The sequence below is a fragment of the Carlito syrichta genome, unplaced genomic scaffold (assembly GCF_000164805.1).
Source record: "Carlito syrichta isolate Samal-C Ts95f unplaced genomic scaffold, Tarsius_syrichta-2.0.1 Scaffold156020, whole genome shotgun sequence".
Lineage (NCBI taxonomy): Eukaryota > Metazoa > Chordata > Mammalia > Primates > Tarsiidae > Carlito > Carlito syrichta.
Window position 1 is genome coordinate 92,073 of NW_007100116.1, and position 9,450 is coordinate 101,522.

At 53.3% G+C, this 9,450-nt stretch overlaps 2 protein-coding genes across 2 annotated transcripts in view; both read right to left on the minus strand.

Moving 5' to 3' along the window:
* ALKBH7 (alkB homolog 7) overlaps positions 1-234 on the minus strand; it is a 1,730-nt gene extending 1,496 nt beyond the window's left edge. Inside the window, exon 1 of the mRNA XM_021709072.1 lies at positions 199-234. Coding sequence (XP_021564747.1) covers positions 199-234 — 36 coding nt within the window. The remainder of the gene's footprint in view (positions 1-198) is intronic.
* Positions 235-4,252: 4,018 nt separating this feature from the next.
* Positions 4,253-9,450, minus strand: part of CLPP (caseinolytic mitochondrial matrix peptidase proteolytic subunit) — a 10,077-nt gene continuing 4,879 nt past the window's right edge. Inside the window, exons 3-5 of the mRNA XM_021709073.1 lie at positions 8,720-8,907; positions 6,911-7,016; positions 4,253-4,615 (exon numbers count right to left, since the gene is read on the minus strand). Coding sequence (XP_021564748.1) covers positions 4,440-4,615; positions 6,911-7,016; positions 8,720-8,907 — 470 coding nt within the window. The 3' untranslated portion in view covers positions 4,253-4,439. The remainder of the gene's footprint in view (positions 4,616-6,910; positions 7,017-8,719; positions 8,908-9,450) is intronic.

Below are 9,450 nucleotides of genomic sequence, written 5' to 3' on the forward strand. Positions count from 1 at the left end.
GCCAGACGCCCGCTCCCGGCCATAGCCCCGGAGCCGGGGCTTGGAAGCGGTCTGGGTCAGAGCAGCGCCCCCGTCCCAGAGCCATTGGCTCTGGCTGCTGCAGCCCCCTCCAGCGATTGGCTTTCCCGGGAGTCCCGCCTCTCGCTCAAGGCTACTGGCCGCTTCCCGACTCGGTCTGTCAAGCTACTGGCTCCCCACCGGAACCCGCCTCCTGCCCCGCGCTATTGGTCGCATCGACCGCAGTCGCTTAGCTCATTGGCTGTGCCACAAGTCAGTCTGCAGCCCAGCCCCGCCTCTCATCAGAGGGAAAAAGTCCGACCTAGCTGGTGCTCGGCAAGACCTCCCAAAAGGGAAGAGGGCAGGATCTGGCCTAATGTCCGAGGCCAGGGGTCATAGGAGGATTTGGGCCAAAGCCAAGATTATGGAGTCGGCTAGGAATAGAGGTTAAGGGTAGACCACAGGCAGGGCGCGGTGGCTCACGCCTCTCATCCCAGGACTTTGGAAGGCAGAGGCGAGAGGACTGCCTGAGTCCAGGGGTTCAAGACCAGCCTGGTCAACTTGGCGAGACCTCGTCTCTACAATCAATCCAAACATTAGCTGGGCATGGTGGCGCGCGCCTGTAGTTTCAGCCACTAGGAAGGCTGAGGCGGAAGGATCGCCTGAGTCCAGTAGGCTGAGGCTGCGGTGTCCGTGAGAATGCCACAGCATTCCAGCCTGGGTGCCAGAGGGAGACAACAGCTCAGAAAACCAAAGATGGGTAGACCACAGTCAGGCTGAGATAAGGGGTCGGGGGTACAGAGGTTAGGGGGCGAACATCAAGGCCATGATTATGAGGTGGGTCCAAAATTGGGGGATTAGGGGTCGTGGTCAAAGGTCAAAGTGAGGCATCATTTTCCCCTTAGTTTTTTTCCCTCCAGGTTTGCAAATGGCCTGATGGTTGTCTTTTAAAAGATTCTTCATCTTTAGAAATGCATACTGAAATATTTACAGATGAAACGGTTTCTGGGATTTGCCTCCAAATAATCCAGGCTGTGGGGTCAGAGGGGGTTGGGCAGGGATGAGTCACAGTTGGCCCCGAATTGATCATTGTTGAGAGTGATGGGTACACGAGGCTTCATGATCCTATTTTCTCTAGAGTCGGGGTCTTGCTCTGTTGCCCAGGCTGGAGGGCAGAGGCACAGCAGCCTTGACCTCCGGGGCTTCAACTTCAGCCTCCTATCCGAGTAGCTGGTACTATAGGTGCTCGCCACCACACCTGCCCGATTTTTAAATTTTTTGTAGACAGTGTCTTGCTATGTTGCCCAGGCTGGTTTGGAACCCTTGGGTTCGGGCGGTCCTCTCACCTCGGCTTCCCAAAGTGCTGGGATTACAGGTGTGAGGCACCATGCTCGACCCTCATTTTCTCTACGTGTGTGTGTGTATGTATTTTTGTTGTTGTTGGAGTCTCAGCCTTCCAAGTAGCACGCTACTACACCTGGCTTATTTTTTTATTGTAGAGATGAGGTCTCACCAAGTTGCCCAGGCTGGTTTTGAATCCTCTCCCCTCAGCCTCCCAAAGTGCTGGGATTACAGGCTTGAGCCACCGCACCCGGTCACTTTTGCATATTTTAATGAAAAGTTCAAACAACTGTAACTGATGAATATAGCCCCCCAAGTGCTCTGAACTTTAAAAATAAAAAATTGAGCTGGGCACGGTGGCTCGCACCCATAATCCCAGCACTTTAGGAGGGGTTCAAGACCAGCCTGGGTAATGCAATGAGACCTCATCTCTACCAAAAATACAAAAGTTAGCTGGATGTGGTGGTATGTGCCTGTGGTCCCAGCTACTTGTGAGGCTGAGGCGGGAGGATCCCTTCAGCCCAGAAGTTGAAGGCTGCAGTGAGCTGTGATCCTGCTACTGCACTCCAGCCTGGGTGACAGAGGAAGACCCCAACTCAAAAAAAAATGTAGGTGACATCAGCATGTAGGTGGATGGCCAGATGAGACCTGACTACTGGATTTAGCACTGTGAGGTCACTAGTGTCCTTCAGTTAGAGTGCTTTCCCTGCTCTGAGGCCAAAAACTAGACCGGAGCAGGTCCAGAAAGAATGGGAGGAAAAATACTGGAGACAGACAAGTCCTGTGAAGGAGAACAGAGGATGGCAGGGAGGAATCTATCGCTGGATGGAGAAATGGGGTCGATTTTTTTTTCTTTTTGAGTTGGAGTCTCATTCTGTCACCCATGCTCATGGCCATGCTCATGGCCACACCACAGCCTCGACCTGCTGGGCTCAAGGCAGTCCTTCTGCCTCAGCTTTCCACGTAGCTGGGACCACAGGTGCACGTCACCACGCCCAGCTCATTTTTTGATTTATTATAGAGATGAGGTCTCACCAAGTTGCCAGGCTGGTCTCGATTCCCTGGGCTCAGGCAATCTTCTCGCCTCGGCTTCCAAAGTGCCGGGATTACAGGCTTGAACCACCATGTCCAGCCGTCACCTACATTTTATTCAACCTCTGGACTCTGATATAGAGGCATATCAGACACCAGATGCCACATGTCCAAGATCAGCTCCTGATCCCACCCCAAGCCTGCTCCTCCCACAAGGCTCCATCTCGGCGATGCCCCTCCATCCTGCTGGCTGCTTTGGGCCAGAGGCCTGGAGGTTTTGCGAACTGCTTTCACTCTCTCATACACATCCATCTGTGAACCCTGCTTTAAAAACTTAGCTAGTGCTGGGCACGGTGGCTCACACTTGTAATCCCTGTACTTTGGGAGGTTGTGGTAGGAGGATCACTTGAGCCCAGGAGTTCGAGACCAGCCTGGGCACCACAGCAAGACCTCGTCTCTACTAAAAATAAAAAAACTAGCTGGGCGTGGTGGCACACACCTGTAGTTCCAGCTACTTGGGAAGCCGAGGAGGAAGGATCACTTGAGTCCAGGAGGTCAAGGCTGTGGTGAGCTGTGATCATGCCACTGCACTCCAGCCTTGGTGACAGAGACCATGACTCAAAAAAAAAAGAAAAGAAAGAAACAACAAAAATAAAACCTTACTGGAATCTGACTTCTCACCATCAACAGCCTTCATTTGGATTATTCCAACAATATCCTGACTGGTCTCATTTTTCTTTTTTTTGAGTTGGACTCACTCCATCACCCAGGCTGGAGTGCAGTGGTGCACTCACAGCCACCCCCGTGTTGACCTACTGGGCTCAGGTGATCCTTCTGCCTCAGCCTTCCAAGTAGCTGAAACTACAGGTGCACGCCACCACGCCTGGCTCATTTTTTTAAAAAAATTTATTGTAGAGAGGTGGTCTCGCCAAGTTGCCCAGGCTGGTCTCAAACCCTGGGCTCAGGCATTCCTCTTGCCGCAGCCTCCCAAAGTGCTGAGATTACAGGCACGAGACACCACACCCGGCACATTTCTCTTCTCACTGGGCCCTACCTGCTGCGGTTCGGCAGCCCGTTATGCTTCTTTTTATCCCTCTTCTTGGAACTCTGTGGTTCACCTGCCTCCTTCGAGACCCTTAATATCATATTCCTCCCTCATCTCTACCTTCTGATCTCACCTCTTCCATCTTCCCTCCACCTGCCTGGCATAATCGTGGCACAGGACATTTGCACTGGCTGCCCTCTGCTTGGACACATAGCTCCGTCCCTCACTTCCTTCAGATCCTTGCTCCGATGCCACCTTCTCAGCAGAGCCTTCCCTGACCCCCCCCATGTAATTTGTTTAATTGTCTGATTTTTTAGATTGTCCACTGCCAAAAGAACAGAAGCTCTTTGAGGACGGGTCTTTATGTTTTCTTCAGTGAGTCACCATCTTTAGAATAGTGCCTGGGCTGGGCACGATGGCTCATGTCTATAATCTCTGCCCTTTGGGAGGCCAAGGTGGGAGGATCACTTGAGCCCAGATGTTCAAGATCAGCCTAGACATCACAGCGAGACCTCGTCTCTACAAAAAATTTTTAAAAGTGCTAGGCGTGGTGACGCATGCCTGTAGTCCCAGCTACTCAGGAGGCTGAGGAGAGAGGATCGCTGAGCCCAGGAAGTCAAGGCTGTGGTGAGCCATGATGGTGCCAGCGCACTCCAGCCTGGGCCGTAGAGTGAGATCCCGACTCCAGCAGTGCCTGGAATGTAGGCTGTGCTCAGGAGAGTTCGGAGGAGGAACGGATGGCCCGAGTCCCGGGGTCAGAGCGGAGGCAGGTGGGGCCTGGTGGAGCGCAGCGTGTGCGGCTGTCAAGGAGCAGAGGGACAGCACCAGAGACGCGGGGCAAAGACCAAAAACTTTAATTTAAAATCACAGTGTCTCCGCCGGGCTGCCCCGTCCATAGGTGCCCTGAAATCCAAAGTTCTGCCGGGGGCCCCTCCAGGCTCGGCAGCGCCGGGGGAACAGGGCTCTCCTGGGAGTCTGGCTGGCCCCGGCCTCTCCATGCGACTCTGGAGACGAGGCCCGGCTCTCAGGTGCTCACTGGGACGGGGTCTGCTGCGGCCACTGCCACTGCCACGGGCTCCTTCTGCACCAACTCGGGCTCGTCCTCACCGTCCTGAGGCGGGTGGACCAGGACCTTGTCCAAGATGCCGAACTCCTGGGCCTCCATGGGACTCATGTAGCGGTCCCTCTCCATGGCCGACTCTGGTGGGGGAAGCAGGAAGTAGGGCACGTGAGGGCAGGGGCAGAGGCTGGGGCCAGCTGCGGCCTCGTATGGCTTGAAAGTTTGTGTCCACCCAAGTTCGTATGTTGAAGCTCCAACCCCCACTGGGACACTGGGATGGCGTGTATGGTTTCTGTTTTTGAGTCGGGGTCTCACTGTTGTTCAGGCTGGAGTGCAGTGGCATGCTCACGGCTCACCGCAGCCTCAACCTCTGGGCTCAAGTGAGCCTCCCACCTCAGCCTCCTGAGTAGCTGGGACTACAGGTGGGTACCACCACGCCTAGTTAATTTTTTGATTTTTTGTGTGTGTAGAGACGAGTTCTCGCTATGTTGCCCAGGCTGGTCTCCAACTCCTGGGCTCAAGCCATCCTCTTACCTCGGCTTCCCTAAGCGGGATTACAAGCGAGAGCCGTTGTGCCCGGCCTGCCTCTGTAGTTTAAATAAATGGAATGGAGAGTGCTGACTCTTGTTCCAGGCAGCATTGCGTTTGTGAGATGCATCCATGTTGCTGTGGACCGTTCTGCTGTGTGGTGTTCAACTGTGTGTATACACTCCTGTACGTGCGCCCATTTCCCTGGCCCTAGGCCGGTCTGGGGCAGGTCTGCACACATCTTTCACACACATGAGCGCCCAGTTCTCACGGTTACACACAGATCAGTGAAAGTGTGGGTCCTTCCCACATGTTTAGCCGTAGCCATGGCGCCAGAGCTTCCTCAAGTGGCTGTCCCATTCTCACCCCACCTGTAGTGGAGAAGCGTTCCAGATGCTCTGCGTCCTCACCAGCATTTCATATTGTTAGCATTTTATTTTTTTGAGTCGGAGTCTCACTCTGATGCCCAGGCTGGAGTGCAGCGGCACACTCACGGCCACCCTAGCGTCGACCTGCTGGGCTCTGGTGATCCCTCCACCTCTGCCTTGCAAGTAGCCGGAACTACAAGCACGCACTACCACACCCGGCTAGTTTTTTTATTTATTGTAGAGACGAGGTTTCACCAAGTTGCCAAGGCTGGTCTCGAACTCCTGGTCTTAGGCAGTCCTCTCGCCTCAGCCTCCCAAAGTGCTGGGATGACAGGCTTGAGCCACCGTGCGTGGCCTAATTTTTTGACTTATTATAGAGACAAGGTCTTGCCATGTTGCCCAGGCTGGTCTTGAACCCATGGGCTCAGGCAATCCTCTTGCCTCAGCCTCCCTGAGTGCTGGGATTATAGGCGTGAGCCACCGCACCTGGCCTAGCATTTTATATATATGTTCTAGTGGGTTGAAATGTTATCTCACTGTAGTTTTACTTTGCCTTTTCTTAGTAACTAATGATGTTAGTATTACACCTAAAGATGGTGAACAGCTTTTCTTTTCTTCTTTTTAAACAGGGTCTTGCTCTGTTGCCCAGGCTGAAGTGCAGTGGCACAATCATAGCTCACTGCAGCCTCGAACTCCTGGGCTCAAACAATCCTGCCGCCTCAGACTCCCAAGTAGCTGGGACTACGAATGCATGGCATTTTTTAATTTTTAATTTTGTAGAGATGCTGTTTGCCCAGGCTGGTCTCAAACTCCTGGGCTCAAGAGATTCTCTTACCTTGGCCTCCCAAAGTGTTGAGATTACACCCGGCCTGAGCATCTTTTTTTACTGGCCATTGGGAATCTTTTTTTAAAGCCTCTGTTTAATCCTTTGGACATATTTCAGTGAAGTTTTTTTGGTGAGGATTCTATACATTTAATTTAATTTAATTTAATTTTTGAGTTGAAGTCTCACTCTGTTGCCCAGGCTGGCGTGCAGTGGCACACTCCTAGCCACTGCAGCCTCGACCTGCTGGGCTCAGGCGATCTTTCCTTCTCAGTCTTTCAAGTAGCTGGAACTACAGGCACGCACCACCATGCCCAGCTATTTTTTTGATTTATTGTAGAGATGAGGTCTTGCCAAGTTGCCCACACTGGTCTCGAATCCGCAGGCTCGAGACCTCCCAAAGTGCTGGGATTACAGGCATGAGCCATCGCGCCCGGCCCCACATTTTATGTTTTTAAAGGGCTTAACTGGAGGTGATTCTGCCAGGGGTCACCTGGCAACGTCCGGAGACATCTGTGGTTGTCACGATTGGAGGGTGCTCCCGGCATGGAATGGGTGGAGGCTGGAGATGCTACCACACATCCTGTCATGCCCAGGACGGCCCCGCCCCTGAGAATGAGCCAGCCCTGAATGTCTACAGGGCTGAGGGGGGAAGCCCTGGTTCAGAACAACACCTGACATTTCTGCAGGTGTGGCGTACGGCCACGGGCACTCACCGATCACCTGCAGGCTCTGCTTGGTGTGCTTGGCATAGATGTTGTAAAGCTGCTTCTTGAGTTTCATGATCTCCTCTGCCTGGATGGCAATGTCAGTGGCTTGGCCCTGAGGGACATGCCAAGGGAGAAGAGTCACTGCCAGCTCCTCTCTTGGAGGCTGGAGGTGGGAACTTGGGTGTCCTCCCCGGGTCTCAGGCTTCTAGTTTTCTGCAGGTCCTTTCACATCACACCTTATCCTCCTCCCCATGACTAGGAAGGCTTTCTGGCAGTTATTAGCTAAATTTCTCTCTCTCTCTTTCCCGTAAGAGACAGGGACTTGTTCTGTTGCCCAGGCTGGAGTGCAGTGACGCAGTCATAGCTCACTGCAGCCTCGACCTCCCAGGCTCAAGCGATCCTCCTACCTCAGCCTCCCAAGTAGTTGGGACTAGAGGTACAAGCTGCCATGTCTGGTCATGTATTAACTATAATTTTCTTATTTTCTAAACGTGAGTCTTGCAGACTGGGGAGAAATAGCAGCTCCCAGGGCCAGGTAATTTGTAGATGGCAAACAACTCCTGAGTGCACCTTTCCTATGCAAACCTACCGACCCAGAACCCACATCCCCCAAACACCCACCTCCTTTGCTGGACTCTCACGCCGTCCGCTGCCCTAATCACTCCAGGGCCAGATACCAGACAGCCAGGGGCAGCCCCACACCCCAGAGCCCACTGAAAAGACTCCCACTAGCTACCCTCAGCCTGTGCTTCCCCGTGTGGCCCCCAATGGGAGCTCAGTAGCAAGTTATATTTTCTTTTTTTTTTGAATCAGGGTCTCACTCTGTCTCCCAGGCTGGAGGGCAGTGGCATGATCACAGCCAACGCAGCCTCGACCTCCTGGGGTCAGGCGATCCTCTCGCCTCAGCCCTCTGATTAGCTGGGACCACAGGTGTGTGCCACCATGCATGGCTAATTTTTTCTGTAGAGACAAGGTCCTGCTTTGTTGCCCAGGCTATAAGCTATCTTTCTTTTCTGAGTAGGAGTCTCACTCTGTCGTCCAGACTGGAGTGCAGTGGCACAGTCACGGCCACCGCAGCCTCTACCTGCTGGGCTCAGGCGATCCTTCTGCCTCAGCTTTCCAAGTAGCTGGAACTATAGTCACGCGCTGTCATGTCTATCTAATTTTTTGGTTATTGTAGAGACGAGGTCTTGCCAAGTTGCTCAGGCTGGTCTTAAACCCCTGGACTCAAGCAATCCTCTCACCTCTGCTTCCCAAAGTATTGTGATTACAGTCACGAGCCACTGCACCTGGCTACGAGATATGTTTTCAATTTGCGCTGTCCCAGGATCTGTTGGTCTCACCATACCTGAATTATTGTTACTTTTTTTGGAGATATTTCTAGTTGCCAGAAACCTAAATTAATAGCAGAAGCTTGCATTTTATCTTATTTTAAAGTCAGGGTCTTGCTCTGTTACCCAGGCTGGAGTGTGGTGGTACGATCATAGCTTAATGCAGCCTAGAACTCATGGGATCAAGTGATCCTCCCACCTCAGCCTCCCGAGTAGCTGGGACTATGGGTGCCCAACACCATGCCTGGCTAATTAAAAAAATTTTTTTTTTGTAGAGAGGGGTCTTGCTATATTGCCCAGCCTGGCCTCCAACTCCTGGGTTCAAACCTCAGCCTCCCAAAGTGCTAGGATTACAGGCGTGAGCCAGGGCACCCGGCAAAAACCTACATTTTAAAACACTGCCACCCATGCCCGACTTCTGCCCAGCAAAGCTTTGTCTAAACCCCACCCTCCACCCCGCAGCAGGTTATAGCCCCGCACTCACCCGGGCGCCCCCAGAGGGCTGGTGAATCATGATGCGGGAGTTGGGGAGAGAGTGGCGCATGCCTGGGCTGCCGGCGGCGAGGAGCAGGGAGCCCATGCTGGCAGCCTGGCCCACGCACCACGTGCAGATGGGGTTCAGGATATACTGCATCGTGTCATAGATGGCCAGGCCCGCGGTCACCACGCCACCTGCAGGCAGGGGCACGCATGAGGCGCCGTGTCCACTCTTCCTTCCCTCTTCCACCCCCTGCCCTGGAACGGGTGGCCTTTAAACAAGGGTCGCGAACACCAATCTCTCCAGGAGTAGTGACGTGACAGAAACAGGTGACGCGGGTAAGGCGGGGGCAAAAGGGGAGCCCTTGCTCCGCAGTCGATGACTGTTACTGCATAGGCATGTGGGACTGCGGGGACCAGATCTACCGAATTTCCAGGAGAAACTAGAAACCAAAAGAGAGTGTCAGCTAAGAGTGAAGGCTTTGGGGCCAGCCTGCATGGGCGTGAACCCTGGCTGGGCAACTGATCATCTGTATGATCTTAGCCAAGTCACTCAGCCTCTCAGGGTCACATAGATTCGAGGTAACTATGTAGTATCTGCCCTGTGGGATGCTGTGAGGACAAAGTGAGTTAAACACGTATAAAGTGACTCAAAAAGTACCTGCATCAAAAGTACTCAATCAAGCCGGGCTCGGTGGCTCAGCCTGTAATCCCGTGCCTTTGGGAGGCTGAGGTGAG